Below are 18,515 nucleotides of genomic sequence, written 5' to 3'. Positions count from 1 at the left end.
CACACACACAAGAAAACTCAGTTATTGACCTTTCCATATTTGTTGAGGCTCACATTCACATAAATATCATGAAGGTTTGTATAGCACAAGGGAGTCCTTTTCTGATCTTTACAGTCCCTCATCCCTCCTCTCTTTAGTGCTCTATGTTCCACACACACAACTAGGAAATTTTCTAGTCCTCAAAGCCATCTAGTCCAAAGAAAAAGCACTGCAACGCATTCACTTCTTGTCACAAAAGTTATCACTCACAAATCTTAACTAGTTATAAGGTCTGAACCTCTCTGGGTTTTGTCATCAATCCTTTTTCTAACTCGAATTTTCTAAGTGGGAGAGAGAGATGTACGAGAAAGTAATAGAAGAGAGAAAAATTAGAAGCTTAAGAATCAAGAAGAAGAACACCCTTGATTGCTCCTCCCTCCTATTTTTATAATAACCCCTCAACCATTCATCTTCCCATCCTTTCAGCTTCTTGGAAAGACTGACCATCACATCAAAGGGAAATATTCACCCAAGGTATATTTTTCCTATTAAGTCAAGTTTTCCCCTCACAAAGGCATCATAATCTGTTGGTTGTCACCTTTATTTATTTCTGGAATTTTTATTAATAAAAATAAGCAATGCATCATATAATAGAGTTTGACATCATAGCATCAATGTTGGCACCCCAACATTATATGTTCTTAATTACATTACAAAATTTGGGTTAATGAAAGGGATGGCATAGCCATGGTCTCAAACAAGTTGTAAATTTAACCCTAAAAAAATGGTCCTAAACATAGTTATTTACTTGATAAAATCCTAGATAGTTTTTGTTTTTTTGGATCACATTTAATTGTTATTTTTTATCTCATTTCAAAAATTGGTTGTACGCAAAACCTTTCTTAAAGTTAAATTACAAGTTTTTTCATCCATAATGTTAACAACCCAATATCCTGGATGCGGGTGCTTGCGGTGAATATTAAAATGACAGGACAGGGTTTGGGCGAGGCAGATCGCCACCTGCCTAACCAGTACAAGAAGTTTAAAAGGGATACGGCATCTGGCGCATGGCATGAGTGCAAAGATCGATATATGGGATTTCATTACAAACGGTTCGGCTTGCACATCAGGTTCAGAGTTATGGACACCACCTTCGCACGCACCAGCCTGATCCAGAAGGCGAGATCCATCAATGCGGAAGTAATGGGAGGAGCCTCCCGAGGCATGACAAAGAATGATAAGGTCAGGGGAGGTCCTGGGGAGGCGGCAACTTCACTGATTTATCTGCTCTTCTCGCTCGCCTCCGGTCTCGCTTCGAACTTCAGGTCGCCTGAGGGGAAACGGGTTCCTCTGTCGCTTGGCTCGGCCCTCTCGGTGAAGCAAAATCTGCTCCTCTCAGTGTTTCTTTTCAGTGTTCTATGCTATTGTTTTCATTTCCATATCTCAGTAACTCATCTCTTTTTCTGGTCGTTGGTTTCGGATACAAGCAGGGATTTCTCTGAACCAGGTTTAGCTCACCAGGAGGACGGGTTCAAGCTCAGCAAAGGCGGTTCGATCAGAAGGCAAAGCTGCTGCCTACAGTTGGTTAGTGCTCAGGTGTTGCATTCCTGGACCTCTGCTGTTGTTATTTTCAAGATGCCTCATCTGCGACCAAGGATGGGCTGCCATAGAGGACAGCCGAGGCGCGCACCAATTGAATCATCATCCAGTGAATTGTCAAGGGGGCGTCACCCTTTAACGTGAAGCAGAAGAGGGAGATCCCGCACCACCAGCTCTCGCCCCGAGCCTATCCCAACCTCTGGTTCTGCCATCTTTACCTTTGATAGCGCACTGAACAGACCCAGGATTACTGCCTATTTCACGGTGGTTTTTCAGGAAGAAAGCCAAGCTGAAGATACAAGGACTCAGTCAGGGGTTCGAGGGCAATCCCGGCTCCCTCTTCTTCCTTCCAGTTGAATGTTGAAAATGCTCCTCAGCAGGCGGCAAATGAACAGACATGCAGAGCTCAGGATGCGATGATGGTTGACCCGAGTCCCTCTGCTCAGAACGCGGCACAAGTAGAGGATTTGCCAGATGTTAGTGTCGTATCATAGAAGAGCCCCCTGATGATTAGCTCGTCCACCCAAGCCTCTTCTTTTGGTAGTGTGCCCCTCACCACTAGGCATGATTGTAAGGCAAATAGTTTTTGGGATCTTTGGTGTTTCTTACTTTTTTGGAGATTTTTGCACTATCATATGTATCTCAGATAGGTTGCCTGTATGGGTCATAAAATTAGACAGTTTTCACATATGTTTTTTTGGATAGTTCTGCCTCCTACCAGAGCAGAGTTCTTGACTTCGGTCATGATGTAAATTTACCTTTACTCTGTTAATAGCAATAGTCTTATGTAGAAAAAAAAAATGTTAACAACCCAATAATGTTGTATCAAAAATATAAAATTCACCCCTACATTAAAAAGTGGTGCTACTAGTAACACCACTTTTTCAAGATTAAAATTAGTACATTGGCTTTAATTGTAACTAACATTATTGCAACCAAAACCTTAAAATCAATTTTCGAATTGAAAAGTGGTGCTACTAGTAACACCCTATTTTGGAAGGCTTAAAATTGTGAAATTATTAAAGCAGTGGTCATAAGAAACAATACCTCTAATTAGAAAGTAGAAGCATGATCTTAATAAATATTACCTCTATATCAACCAATGAATAATGCTACTAGTAACACTTTTCTTCCATACTAAAATTACAACTTGTTTAAAACTATATAATTAATATTGTTAGGTCGAAGACTTTTGTGATCCATAATGTATATAGATGTCTTTCGGATTAATCACATAATCATGAATTGGTCGACGTTTCGAACCAGCTAATATGGTCTATCCTCAAGATATTAGCTAGTTCGAAATATCGACCAATTCATGATTATATGATTAATCCAAAAAACATCTATATAATTAATATTGTTTTAACTAAAATATTCAAATCAACTCTCACACCAAAAAAATATGCTATTCACAATTTTTTTTAAATTACAACATTTTTAAAAAATGACATTGAAAACATCGTTGCAAACAAAAACTTACTCACGAAGAAAAAAGGAAAAACAAATCGATTTCCGAAAACACTTTGATGGGCTCAATACTAATGGCATATTTGGACAGTTATTGTTTCAGTAAATGAAAGAAATCGTGAGACACATTTCATTCCATTACAATCTCGAAGTTGGTAATTGTGAGTGAGTTGACTGCGTGGAATAATATAATATTTGAATGTCATTTTTACTTGTGTGAAAAATAAGTTTGTTTTTAATATTTCATCCGGAGGAAATGTGTGATTTATTTTGTACTTAATGTAGATTTAACACTGCTTTATAAATAATATTTTAATGTTAATTAAAATATTTTAATTTCTAAGTAAAATAATGGTATATCAATATTTTATAGAAAATGTTTGAAAATTTAAAAATTTATTTTATTAATAAGTTTTCCCTATTTTATATAACGAAGAAAATGTATCATTCATTCAATGCTTAATATTGAATTGACATACGATATTTAAATAATATTTTAATCTGAGTTATAAATAAAATATTTTAATATCCAGATTAAGTAAAATATTTCAATATCAACTAAAAAGAGAATCGAAAAATATTAGTGTTAAAAAAACATTTTCTATAGCCTAGCTTGATTTTGTTGACATGTGATTTTTATAACTCATTATGAGAAAGATGTATAATTCCTTTCATATTCAACATGGAGTTGAAATGTAACATTTAAATTAAATATTAATAACAAAAAATGTGCCATAAATAAACTATTTCCATATCCATCTTAAATAAAATAATAATGTATTAACCTTATATAGAAAAAATAAAAAGGAAAAAAATTATTATTTAACTTATAAATTTTTCTACTGAAAAATGTGTAATTCCTTCAATACTAATAATGCTAACATATAAATTTAAAAAATATTCAAATAAAAACTAAAAAAAAAATCAATTAAATTATTAATTAAATTATTAATTAAATATTTCAATATCAACCTTAAATAAACTCTCTCTAACTTTAATTTTTAAAATATTTAAAATTATATAACCCCTCTCTGACTTTAAAGAATAAAATTACATATAATCTCTCCAACTTTCAATTTATGAAATATAAAATAAATAAATAAATATATATATATATATATATATAAAAATCCCAAAAATATATATACATTTTTTAGTTACATTAAAACACTCAATCCCTTTTTAAAATTAACAATAAATCTAATACATAAATACTTTAGTGTTAAAACCTTGCCATTAATAAAATAGTATAATAATTTATTTTTATATAATGTAAAAAAAAATACAAATCAAAGTAAATCCGTATATGGTTGGTAGTTAGAATCTACCAAGTGGGCCCTTCATTGTTGTAAATACCTAAAACTCCTTACCAAATACCACCTTAAATTAATTGTACGGTGTCTATATATACAAAGACATGAATTTAGCATTTCTAGCAATAATAATAATATGTTGGTTTGGTGAGATTCTAAGGATTTGGTCAAGAATGTGTACCATTCAGAGAGGGTAGGTCTTTCAAAAAAATGAAGCGGTAGAGAAAGGGCCTTGATAGGGACATGCCATGATCACATATGGAAACTAATTATTTATAAAACTTTGCTTTTGAATGTTATTTTACATATAAATATTTTAAAAAGTTTAATAAGTTTGAAAGGATTTATTATTAAGGCTTCACACTGGGTTCAAGGGAAAACACAAAGATTGAGTTTTCTTTGTTGGGTCTTGTTTTGTTTTATTTCACATTGCTGTTTTTTTTTTTAACCTTTTTTTCCTTTTTTGTTTTGAGTATTTGCAAGTTGGAGATTTAAAAGTTGTATTTTATTGAGAAAAAAATTTAAATAATATGAAATTAGTGAATTTATATTATTTTTTGGCTTATATTTATTAATGTATTACTTTAATAGAATATGGTTAATTTTTTCATATTTTGAGAAAGTTTATTTAAATTGTAGATAATTTTCAAAGGAAACCCTATAATGTCAAGAGGTTGGATCTCAGTTGTTGAGTCTAAAGAGGAGCAAGAGGTCTAACATGTGACTTTCTTTTTCTAACGCTATTGCTTTGGTTGTCAATGATAATTTTTTTAAAAATGTTATTTAATTCCAGATGTGATTTGTAAGGTTGTAATGTAATGGTTATATCTTTGTTGTGTTGAGTTGAAAAGTCCTCAGTTTTGATGTTAGAATGTTTTGGTACAAGGTAGGAATGAACATGTGAGGCTATCAATTAAACCTCTCGGTCTATATTTTGAATTTGTATGTTCTAGGACTAGTGATATTTAGGCATGTATAAGTCTATAATGGTCTTATACCTATAGTTGTTAGGGATATTTATCACTTGTATATTATCTTTTTGGAATATATAGGATTTTTTCTATGGAAGGAAATTTTTTTTGAAAGGAATGTCTCCAAAATGTTTAGTAATGATGATAATAATAATAATTTAATTTAAGGTCATTATTAAGTCAAATATTAAATTGGTGCAAGATATTCCTTTGTTTGTGATATAAGAGACTCATCTCCCCATAATCATTTGATTATTAAATTCTATGAAGGTGTACATACTCTAACCCTTTGGATTTGTGAGTGCACTTTAAAAGAGAAGATACTTATTTATAGAAGGATTTTGAAATTATATATATAGAGAGAGAGAGAGAGAGATTTTATATTTTGATATTTTTTAGGTGAAATATCAAAACTAGGATTTTACTAAATTTATTTGAGCAGTTGATTTTGATTTGATGATTTAGAATCTTCGAACTTTTAGAATTTGTTTTTATCATTAAAACCCATATATTTGATCAAAACTTTGCCTGAAAATTCAACTTCTCATTACTAAAACGGTAGTACTTTTGTGTTTTTGTTATGACAACTTGATTAAAACAGTGAACGTGTTAAGCTATTTGTCGTACATTAAAAGAAAATATGTAGATTGTTCACCACTTATTTACAAAGATAACATATATTATTGTGTGTGTGTGTATAAGATCCTCAATTCTTATGAAGTGATGGTATATCACTTATTTATAGAGAGGTGCACCACTCATTCACGTGGATAACATATACTATTATTTAGATGTGTATAACATTCTCATTTCACATTTCACATGGTATGATAGTAGGCTAACTGTTACATGGAGAAAAATAACAATAGTACATAAATTGTTGTGAATTTTAGATATATTTTCCTTCATCCTAAAACTACTTAGAAAAAAAAAAGTAATCAATATCTATCTATCTATATATATGTATATATGGAAAAAAATTAGTGATCTTATTAAAAGTAATAAAATACATTTTTAGATGTTGATATCTCGTTGATTCCAAATAGTAGCGAATGACAAAAAGAAAACATAAAAGACAACAAAAGTTGTCCTAAACATAAGTCTGACAATAAACAAAAAAGATGCATAGTGTAAGTATCTTGCTAATATCATCCTTTGTCAATGATAATTGTACGAAATATAAAAAATAGGAATCTATAGACGATGTTGTAAAATTTTATCTAACTCATAAAATAAAAGATGAAAAAATAGAGTGTAGTCTAGCTGGAGTCATGAGGCATGAAAATATTTAGACTTGGAGTTCTAAGTTTTTTCATGTATCTTCTAGAACTTTACTTTTTCTAGTGCCAATCTATCTTTTGATAGGGCATCCACTTCTTTGTTCCTTTCCTCATAGAAATGTTCAAAAGATATTAGTCTAGAAAAAGGAGTGAAACGTTTTATGCTTTAGAAGAGAGGATGAAGAGAGTAATTTTGGAGTTCATAGTTATCATTCATCCAGTACATGACTAGTTGGGAGTCTCCAAATATTTGAATCAATTGAATTCCTTTCTCTTTTACTAGATGATGAAGGAGTTTTAAACTCATGAGTTCAACAAAATTATTTGATGATGGACCTAGCCCAATTGTGAAAGATATGAGTGTGAGGATAATAAATGGATAATCCCTCCAACGCCCCTTCATAGATAGAGATCCTTGTGCCACATTGTCGAAAAAATCCCATGGAAATTTTTGGTTTATCTACAAATCAAGTAATGGTTAACGAAGGGGAGTATGATCTACAGTTGGTTAAGCCTTCATAATTTCCAAAATTTGAATAATAATATGAATAAGAGAGGGGAATTTTCCTTTGAAAATGGCATGGTTTCAAGACAACCAAATGCCCCAAGATACAAGAGAGGAAGAGCCACAATTTTTTATTTTTTGTGGAACAAAAAACTAATTTTGTAAAGAAATCTCAATTGAATCCCCATGCCACTTAATAGTGATCCTCATAGCCTTCTACTTTTTTTTTCCACGCTTCTTTAGAAAATGGACAAAAAAGCACAATATGAAGGTTTGTTTCTTCCTCCTGAGGAGGACAAATAATATCTCCCTAGACCATGAAAATATTTCTTTTGTAGAAAGACCCAAGTGAAAACTTTATTATTTATCAAGAGTGACATGAAATTTTTTGACTTAGCTGGGCATCTTAGCTTCTAAATCATTTTTTTGCACCATGGGACTAGACCAAGGTCTAAATCTTGGGCAAGAGTAATATATAGAGATCAAATAAGTTGATTAGTGCGATTCACGTATAAGACAAAGGAGTTTTGGATGGATTTGATATATGAGTCCCAAACATTAACAATGTCACCATCAAGGTTTAGGTCCTTTCTAGAGAGCCAAAAAGTGATCTCTAAGATATGATTGTGTCTCAATTCTTGATTTAGTAAGAAGCAAGAATCAATATTAAGTCTGAATGAGTAATGGAAGTAGGAGATGTTGGTTCTAACACCAAATCCAAGGGTCTTACCAATGAGAATTTGATATCCATCCCCAATATGCGAAATCAACCATTTACCAATGAGAGGGAAATGTTCAATAATGGATTTCCATATGATAGATCCACTTGATTATTTTTTCTTGGGTCCCTTATCCAATCTAAAATAGAGATATGTGAGATGTATTTAGCCTTCGTTACCTGGTCCCAAAATCCATAGCCATGGATAACTCTCCAAACACTTCATAACTAGGGATTTAGAGAATAAGAATGTTCTTGAAATTTGAATCCTCCAATACCTTTAGCTTGGTCAATCGTAAGAATAATTGTTTTGTGGTCCTCACAACCTACCCAAGGGAACCTAAATGATATTTGTTAAATTTTCCCTAGAATTCCTTTTTGAACCCATGCCAAGGAGGTCAAATATATTGAGATTACTTCAAGGAAAACTTTAACCAAAACAAATCATCCAAACCCTGAGAGCCATTTACAACACCAAACATGAACTTTCCTTTCAAATTTTGCTATAATCCAAAGCCAATCATTCTTTTAATAATCATTTGGATTTAGATAGAATACTAGATATTTGAATCTAGAGTTGACATCCCTAGCCACAATGGAGAGCAAGCCTGAGATATACATATTGTCTAGATTATATATGCCACAGAAAAATATGGCAGATTTGTTATTGTTGATACACATGTTAGTATAATTGTAGAAGGGAGAGATAAAGTCCTCCAAGTGCTTAATGCTTTGAATGTTCCCTTCTCAAAAGATTAGGATGTCATCAACAAAAATCAAGTGGGAGTTAGAAGAAGTAGAATTTATGGCTATATCTTTCATCAATGTTATGTTAAAATAATCCCTTCTCAAGCAGTCGAGCCTCTCAGCCACCATATGGAAGAGAAAGGGAGAAAGTGAACACCCTTATATGGGACCTCTCTCTACATTAAAAAATGAGGTCATTGATTCATTAATAAGAATAACAAATGAAGTGAAGAATATGTAGCTCATAGTTCATGAAAAAATTTGATAATAGAATCCTAGATGATTCAAAAGCAATCGGATGTAGAGCCACCTGAATCTATTAAAGGTCTTCGATAGAGTCAGATGGCTTTATATCCAATTTCTCTTAATTCATTTGAGCTTCTACTCTTTGCATTAAAAATGAGGTGGTTGATTCATTAATAAGAATAACAAAGCAAGTGAAGGATATGCATCTCATAATCCATGAAACAAATTGACAATAGAAGCCCAAACAAACCAAGAAAAATTGGATGTAAAGCCACCTAACTCTATTGAAGGCATTCGATAGATCTACCTTAAAAACTATTTTTTGGACGATCAAAATGTATATAATGGAGCCCTTCCTTAGCCATACCAAAAAATCTGTGTATTTGTCTCCCCCTTAGGAAGTCGAATTGACTAGGGGGAAGGATAATGAATAAATCATTATTTATTTATAAAATAAAATTATTTAATGACAAAAAAACACAGAATGTGACGCAAAATGAAACACTGATGTTATCTTAACAATAGACACAACACCAACATGAACTATGTTGCTAATTCCAATGGAAATTTGATCCTAGAGTAAATCGGCAACGTTAGGTTTGACATTAGAGTAGAACGATGATGTTAGTATAATGTGCACACAACACCCATGTGTCATTTTAACACACAAAAAATGACACGAAGTGGCATTTATAACACAACAACAACACAAAAATGATGTAATTACAATATCCCCAATTACATCTTACGTCTACAAAAATAGAAATAACAAAGGGAAGTGACACAAATTACAACACAAACCTTAATTTAGTAGTGCATTAATGTGTTCTTATCAAGATTTTTCCAATAGTCCAAAGAACACCTTAATTAGATTTTGTATGAGTGAAAGATATGTCGACATATCTTTCACCACTAAAGTACCAAATGGATGCCACATTAGCTTCCATCATTGGCACATGTAGAGTTAGGTATGTTTGGGATTTCAAGAATATTCTAGAAGGTTCAAAGATTGAATCCTAATTGAAAATTTGGACTTGCAAAAACGTTAATTCTAACTTTAATGGCTATAAACACATGTCAAACATTGAGTTACAAAAAATAGAAATCTTCCAATCTTATCACATTTAATTGGTTATTCCATAATTACACATAATCAAGAAGTATAATCTCAAAATGTCAATTTTACTTTATAGTGAATCAATCTCTATTTTATCCCTTATTATAAATTAAATAATAATAAAATCTCATTTTACTTTATTTTATCTATATTTTACCATTCTCATTTCTCACTAAAATCTCTTACAATAATTTTTTTATTATATATCTTTTATTTTTAATTTAATCCATACTTATACTAAAATCACAATTTTTTCCTATTATTTTTCTTAATTTTTATGTTAAACATAAATTATTATTATATTAATCATAAAAAGAATTATAAAAAATAATATATAATCTCATATTTTCCTAAAATATTTTTAAAACATTTTGAAACTTATTGCGTTGACATGTCAAACGATTATTTATGACACTTCTCCACCAAATACTGCACAATTTCCATATGCATATTGAAACTCATTTATTTATTATATTAATATATGGTGATCATGAACATACAAGACTTTTGGCCCAGCCTTCACTATGCACTTATTAGATGTCATATCATAATTGATGATATATTGAAAATAACTCATCTACTTCCAAGTCACCATACCAAGGGAGATGGAAGGAGATTGAAAGTTAATTTTTAGGTTGCATTGGCTAATAACTTTATGTTAATTGAAATTTTTATAATTGTAATTCAAAGATTCAGCTTTATTGTAATTCAAAGATTCAAGGGTATCATGAACCTGCGCATTTTTGGCAAAGCTCTTCTATGCAAATCACTATGGCGGGTGATTTTTGGGACAAGCTTATAGAGTCATATTATCAAATTGAAATACCTTGGGAATGAAGATATTCACTTCTGGTACAGAAATGGTCTCTCTTGGCCCACCCAAGGCTTTGCGATTTGGAGGAGCTTCCAGAAAATTCTACCTTTTTTCCACAAGAATTTCATATGGAAATTTCAAGATGGTAACAATATCATTATAGGTCTAGATGCCATTAAGAGTGTTGATCCGGATCCAAATATTAGCCCGCAGCTTCTCATGCTTCTCCACCAAAAGGGTATTTTCTTCTGGGCTCAGGTTATAGAAGGTTGGAAGAATGCCATCCCGCTATGGAAATCGGATAGAGATCTGGGCATTGATGGTGTTCTGGCTGCACAATGGAACAAGATTATTTGGAATATGAAGAATGTGGGTATTTATAAAACTGAGGACAGAGATTGTATAGAATGGCAAGTAAAGAAAGACAGGTCCAATATTCCAGTAAGAGACATATACTTATCATTGTTAGAGCAACAAAGGGAACCCTCCCAGAATATTTTTCCTTTCTCCCTATGGAAGGCCAGTTGTCCGATTAAAATCATTTTATTTTCATGGCTATTATATCATAACAAAAATCTCTCCTGGAACAATTTACAAAAAAGGAGCTGGCAGGGACCATCGATTTGCCTGATCTGCCTTGCAAATTCAGAAGATAACCTGCATATGTTTTTACACTGCCCACAAAACTTAGTTAATATGGATGAAATTGGCTTCTTTCTTTGGATTTCTTGTTGTTTCGCATATATCAATAAAAGAAGCCTTCGAATGGTGGGGCTCTCAAATACTCAACTAGCGTCCCATTCCATTGATAACTATTTGGTTCATATGGAAGTGGCGAAACAACAGAATCTTTCAAAACAGTAGAGAGGCTTTTGGAAGCATTATAGACAAGATTATTCCTTATTAATTCTCCTTCCAAAAGAACATGCCTCAGCAGAAAAATCTACAAATGGCTTCCTCTGCCCTTCAGCCGCTCTCAGTTCCAAGAGCACATTTTGATGGTGCGGCAAAGGATGGCACGTGCGCTTGTGGTGTTTACATATCTTTCTCAAAAGATCTCCAATTCTCCATTTTCTGGAATGGTGGTAAAGGGTCAAATAATATGGCAGAGGCCATGGTCCTGCATGGTCTGCTCATCTTCTGTACTTTCATGGATATTGGACCTATAAATGTATATGGGGACTCGAAAATTATCATAGATCATGTGAATGGAAAACAGAAAATAACAAATGACAGCCTTTCAATATGGCTGAACAGGATTTCATCTCTATGGAACTCTGACACTTTTCCTATTATGCATATAAAGCGCAATCAAAATGTTCAAGCGGATGCTTTGTCAAGGAAAGGGATACATGCTCCAATCGATATATGGTATCTGGTCATCACAATGGATTCCTATGCATATGAGATCCAACCTTTCTCTATGCCCGGCACATAATGCTGGCAGATTATTGGCTTCTTATATGGCCAATATTTTTGGATATACCTATCTCCTTCAGTCTTCCAAATTATCAATATCTAGATAGTCCATAATTTTGCTAAGTTGCTATGTATAAATGCTCCCTAATGATGATGATGCTCTGAACATATCCCTCAGATATCGAGGGCATAATCCGGGATATAAGATCCTCCATTTTTTGTATATATCAGTTCTATTTTTACAAAATATAAACCATATAGTGCTTTTTCTTCTGAAAAATAAAATAAATAAATAAAATTAAAAAAATTAAAATAAATAAAAAATAAATAAATAATAAATATAAATAAATATAAATAAATAAATAATAATAATAATAATAATAAATTTGGGAAATTATTTTTTATTATTTTATAGGTGTAATAATTAATGATAAGTTATTAAGGTTTTTTATTAGGAAATTAGTTATTTTGTTTTTAATAAAATGAGAATAATTAGAGAACAAGTAACTTCAAAATATCAGTGATTATTATTACATTTTTCACGGGGGAGAATCCCCACTAAAGAAGCAACATATACATTATATACGTACAATCAAATTCTTACACTTATTGCATCATCTGACGTCAACCCAGCATAGTGATTATTATTATATTATATATAACTATTTTATAAATATCATTAATAAATGGGATATAACATATTTATAAATATTACTAATGAGTTGGATATAACATATCTTCAAAAACTTAGACACAATTAGTTAAAGAACTAAATTAGTTATCAAAACATTGAAGTTAATATCTTTTCACTATAAATTTAATTTTAATATTTTACTAAATAAAATTTCAAAATATTTGTAGTTTTAATTTTTTAAATTAAAAAATTTGTAATAATTTTGAAATGTTTATTTTAATATTTTTAATCGTAAAAATAAAACTCTAAAAAATAAATAATAATAAAAAAACATATATTATAATTTATTCTTTAGAATTTAGAAATTTTAAAACAATTAATTTTTCTTTTTAAATAATAATTTTATATATGTAAATAGGATAAATGAATACTAAATATGTTATAAAAATAAATTTTTTTTTGAATTACTTATTATTATAATTCGCTTATGCGATTTTATTTTTAAAAGAATTATAATTTTAAATTAACCAAATAAATTAATTAATTAAAAAATCAAAACTATAAACAATATTCAAAAATAATTTTTTTCCAAATAAAATTTATAATATTAATATTTATGTTTTACCATTTTTAAAAGATATATAATTAATAAAAATAAATATTTAAAATATAATATTATGAAATATTCAAATTAATAATCAACTTTAACCCAACAAAAATATAATTAAATGTTTAAATAAAAATTATATATATATATGCCGCACACCTAACACTGAAAATGGGAAAACATTTGTAAATTTTCAAAAGCAATACACCTACCAATTTGAAAATCCTACAAAGAGTTGTGTTTTATATAAATACACAAGGCAAAATAGGTGCATACGGAAAAAAAATTAAAATGCCTATATGACCAAAAAAAAAAAAAAAAAATATACCCTCATACTCCGTACTAGATACCTTAACTTGCGTTGTGTGTATATTCAAATGTATATATACATGTGTGTATATTCAAATGTATATATCAGAGATATAAAACTAGAAACCATATTACATGTCTCGCTAGAATACTTGATAAAGATTCCACCCAAGAAGAAATGAGTGAAACATGGGTAAGCCCTCAATGCAATATTTTACTAATAAATTATTATCACTTTTTTTTTGCAATGTATCTATTATTTATTTATTTTATTAAAAGAAAATAATTAATTTAAGTTTATGGGTGATTTTGGATTGATGGTGATTCCGTGTGTTGTTAAGGCATCTCTAGATGTTAAGTCACATGTTCAATTCTCAATTCAATTTGGGTGTTTTTTTTGGACATGATTATGATGTAGCCTCATTGTTGCCGAATCTTTAAAAAAAAAAATTAATCTAACTCCAAGTTTATTAGGTATAAATTTGATCCCTCTTGGTATTCGATAAATGCAAAGTTAAGATGGACAAAGTTCATATATATATCTAAGATTAATAGAGTATTTAAAATTTACAATATAAAGAATATTATCAAGAATGATCAATGTCAATCTATCTTTTTCCATTTTTATTATAGCTACATGATTTTTGATGATCAACATTGTGTATATGTATAAGTCTAAGACAAATTTGATTGTTTGAAATTTACTTATCTTTACCAATTGATTGAAAGTATAAATAGTATTCGTGAGAACGATCAATGTCAATTTATCTTCTTTAGTTTTAATATAGCAATACAATTTTTAAATGATCAAAATGATGTATATTTATATGTTTGAAATGAAACTAATTATTTTAAATTTACTCAATTTCCTAAATTTATTAAAAACATAAAGAGTATTATTTATGAATATACTTCTACAGTAAAATCAATACATATATACTAAAATCAATGCATTGATTATAATCTATTTGTCAATTTTTAAATGTCTTAATTTTAATATAAATATCAACTTCTAACACATTAATTTTATTACATGTGTTAATTTATATTTCTAATGCATTGAAATTAATGTATATGTCTTTTTATTTTTATTAATTTTAGTGCATGTGTTTGTTATTGTTATTGATTTTCATGTGGTTATATTTTTATTACATATAGAAATATATAATGGTTAATTCCAATGTGGAGGTTAATTTTTATTTCTATCTCAAGGGCCAGGATTGTCTACAAAAGATATAGTTGCATTATACACTATTACTGGTTCTCCAATTTTATCTTAACAATCCCCAAGATAAATTTGTGGATGTATCTAATTTAAGATACATGTTTCATTGTTTGCCATGCAATTTTATTACCACAAGTGGCACTTACACTTAGTCAAGCTCGGTGCACCATATTCCAAAATCTCATTTGATACCTTTCTTGGTGTTTTCTCCCTCCCATGTATCCCTATTGAGTGTTTTCTCTATAAAATTAATTTGGATATAATGTAAAACAAATATTTAAAAAATATTAATGTTTAATTATGAAAATAAACTTTAATATCAGTTTTAGCCTGCAGAGGTTTGGTCTCGTGGCTAGTGGACGATGTGTTAAGTCATCTGTGCCGCTGTGTAGGTCACGAGTTCGAGTCTCGTCTTACCCGAGGGCCATTCTTGCAGGCTGGGTGGTTCCTCCTAGAGGTTATAGTGGCAGCTGGTAGGTTTCGACCCCGTGTAACGCGAATACGATACCACCGCCATTGCCAATTCCGCTAGTCAACAAAAAACAAAAAATTAATATAAGTTTTAATATAATATAAGTAAATGTAGTGTAAAGTAAATGTAATATTAATTGTTAGTATAAATACTTTTAAAAGATGTATCTAAAACTCTTATTTTAGTTATTGGTGACGTATAACCCTAACAACAATGAAGATAAATGGAAAAATTGTCAATTTTTTTCAGATCTATAGAATACTTATTAAAAACTCTGCGAAGAACAACATGCAAAATAGAAAAGAAAATAGCAGTATATAGAACAGTGTAAAACCAATGGAAGAAATTATTTTTATTATTAACATAATTATAGCAAATTACCCTTGATAGAAAGAAATACTGATATGGATTTCTAGCATCCCCCTCCGTGGGATGGGTCCTTTTGTTCCCTTGCGCTTCAACAACTTTTCTCCCTCTCTCAAAAGGTTGCAATGAGCAAAATGGAAAATGGATGTGTGAACTCAAGTGGGAGCTCAAGAGTCATAAGACAATAGCGATGAAAATGAAATGGAGAGTGAGGAGAAAACCTTTCTATTACAATAAAATGTTAGGATAGATCTAGATCTAGAAAAATAATAAAAAATTATTAGATCAATTCAAGATCTATCCATTAGGAATATTTTATTATATTTTAAAGAGGGAAATATTATTTGAAATGGTCAGACATGTTTGTTTAGTAAACTAACTCAAAAATAATGATTTATTGAGTTAATTTAAAAAATAGTTAAAGTCCCCGGATGCGGGTGACACAGGTGTCATAAATGATATACAGGCCAACTGTTAATTGTGGGTACCACCTGCTACAGAGCAGCGGGGCTCCCCAGAACCTCACCTTATGTAAAACTGAACAACAACATTACGATGGATATGGCAGTATCTGGGCATTTATGGTTTGTTCTGTTCGAAGCATGGCAAGGAATGTTATATTCAAGGTATCTTGGCTCATCCCTCTCATGGTTAGTATTCAATCCTCTTGCTCTGAGTTCTGGCTTACGAAGGTTTTGGGTGGGGAGAAGATCTCCGTTTACAAAGGCGAGCTCTGCAGGACTCAAGCTCGTTTCAGGGGTAAGCGGTTCTCACCTCCTTCTCAGACCCTCTCAGTTTGTATTTCTTGTTCTCTGGCTCAATCCTTCCGACTCTCAATTGCCTTCTTTGCTTGTTTTGTTGATTATGTGGCCCTCCCTACGCTCCTCATCATGGTCCGCCAAAGTGGCAGGAAGCGACCCAGAGGGTGTCATGGTAATGGCTCTCGACCTACAGCTAGCAGTTCTGAGAACCCTGAACAATCTCCCGTTAATCTCCCTCCCTCTCAGGCGAATGTGCATTCTCCTAGCCCTGCTCGTAGGCCAATCCCGAATAGTGCTTTCCAAACCACCCATTTTAAATTCCAAAGCAATCTCAACAGGCCTCTGATTTCTGCCCATATCACCATCATCCTCTCGGAAGAAGAAAACCAGATCCATCCTCTGGCTTGCATAGCTCCGGAGCCCTCTCAGAGCAGCGAGAAACATTTGACAGTGGGAAGCCAGGAGAAAGATTTGGTTGATCAACCAGGTCAAATTGACAGTCCAAGAATCATTCTGCCTCATATAGATATTCTCCCTGCTGCAGGGGATGGAATTTTGAATGATACTAATCACCCCATGTTAATCCCAAAGGATGATAAGGCCGGAAATGACAATCTTTGTTTGGGTAGCACATGTCCAGCAGAAGAGAAGACTCCTGGCGGGGATACGGAAGCTTAAGGCCACCTGGGTCTGTTTTGTCTCCTTTTTGTTTTTTGGCTGTCAAGCAGATGAACGCATCCAGGTTTCTTTGATTACAGTCATGATTCATTTCCATCATCTTGACGCTTTTGGTCATTTCCAGGGCAGTGGCAACGTTTCTACAGTCAGACTCGTTATGGATATCAGCTCTCTTGTACTCATGCACAGTCTTCTGATCTACTGGTCCTTCTCTGAAATGTATTTCTGTCATGTAGTTTTTTGTAGCATATATGCCCAGAATCCTTCCATTCTGGGGCAAACGTGCTGTGTAGAGAGCCCTCATGAATTCTTTTCTGAGGCCTCGATTACTTGTAAAAATATTTTTACTTTAAGTTAATAGATCTTAGTCTTTGCAGAGAAAAAAAAAATGGTTAAAGTAATTAACAAATAAAAAATTATTTATTAATTACTTTAAGGAGATATGGTTGTTATACGAGATTTATGATTGTAGACAAAAGTATCTCCCCTAGGTCGGTGGCTAACCTAGAACAACATAGAGACAAGGAACACAATGTGTTTCCTTAAAGTAAATAGATGACGAAGTAAGGCCTACCTGGAATCCTTCACACACTTCGTGCATTCTTTAGCTTGGAAGCTTCAATTCCAGCTCCGAATGCCAAAATTAGAACCTACACAGTCAGATAACACAAGCCAAGAAACTACGAGATCTATGCAGTATCATCTAAGTACTTCATTCGATAAATCAACGTGGTGTTGAAATAAGTGAAATAACAACATCACATATAGGAAAACAATGAATTCTTTGCATTAATATAAATGGAAGGAAATTACAGCCATAAGTAGCAGTTGGTCTTGTAGAAGAGCTACTCCAAGTTCTTGTCTTGTCCTTTCCTTTTCAAAATATGCACCTTTAATCACCCTAAATACATGAGATTATGACCACTCACTACAGCAACATAAGGGTAGAATCACTCTCCAAAATCCAACCCCCAACCACATAGAAGGCTAGGAATATATAGAGAAGTAGGGTAAGTTGGGAGTTCTTATCCAATTACCAATCTAGGGTAAGAGATCCACCTTTGATGGAGGGATGGGATCAAAGGATAAGTGGTGAAAACTCTAAAGTAGGGAAGGATAGGATCCAAATGTTTTATCCAAGGTAAGTAGTTGAAACAACTTTTGGAAACTCATAGAAGGGGAAGCTTCCGAAATCACGACCATTCTTCCATATTTTTAGAACGAACACAGGTGCAAAGGGGAGCAACCTGCTAGTGACCAACGCAGGCCATAGTGGAGAAACCTT

At 31.9% G+C, this 18,515-nt stretch overlaps 1 protein-coding gene across 1 annotated transcript; it reads left to right on the top strand.

Annotated features, from left to right (window-relative positions):
* The first annotated feature begins 11,708 nt into the window (after window positions 1–11,708).
* LOC149236714 (uncharacterized) lies at window positions 11,709–12,197 on the top strand. The gene has a single exon (XM_089369011.1). It carries the CDS (start codon window positions 11,709–11,711, stop codon window positions 12,195–12,197), a length of 489 nt encoding a protein of 162 aa, XP_089225137.1.
* The last annotated feature ends 6,318 nt before the right edge of the window (window positions 12,198–18,515 follow it).

This window comes from Pinus tabuliformis, chromosome 8, assembly GCF_031772625.1.
Source record: "Pinus tabuliformis cultivar Carrire ecotype Pingquan chromosome 8, CPIR1, whole genome shotgun sequence".
Classification (NCBI taxonomy): domain Eukaryota; kingdom Viridiplantae; phylum Streptophyta; class Pinopsida; order Pinales; family Pinaceae; genus Pinus; species Pinus tabuliformis.
This window is presented reverse-complemented; position numbering and strand designations above follow the sequence as displayed.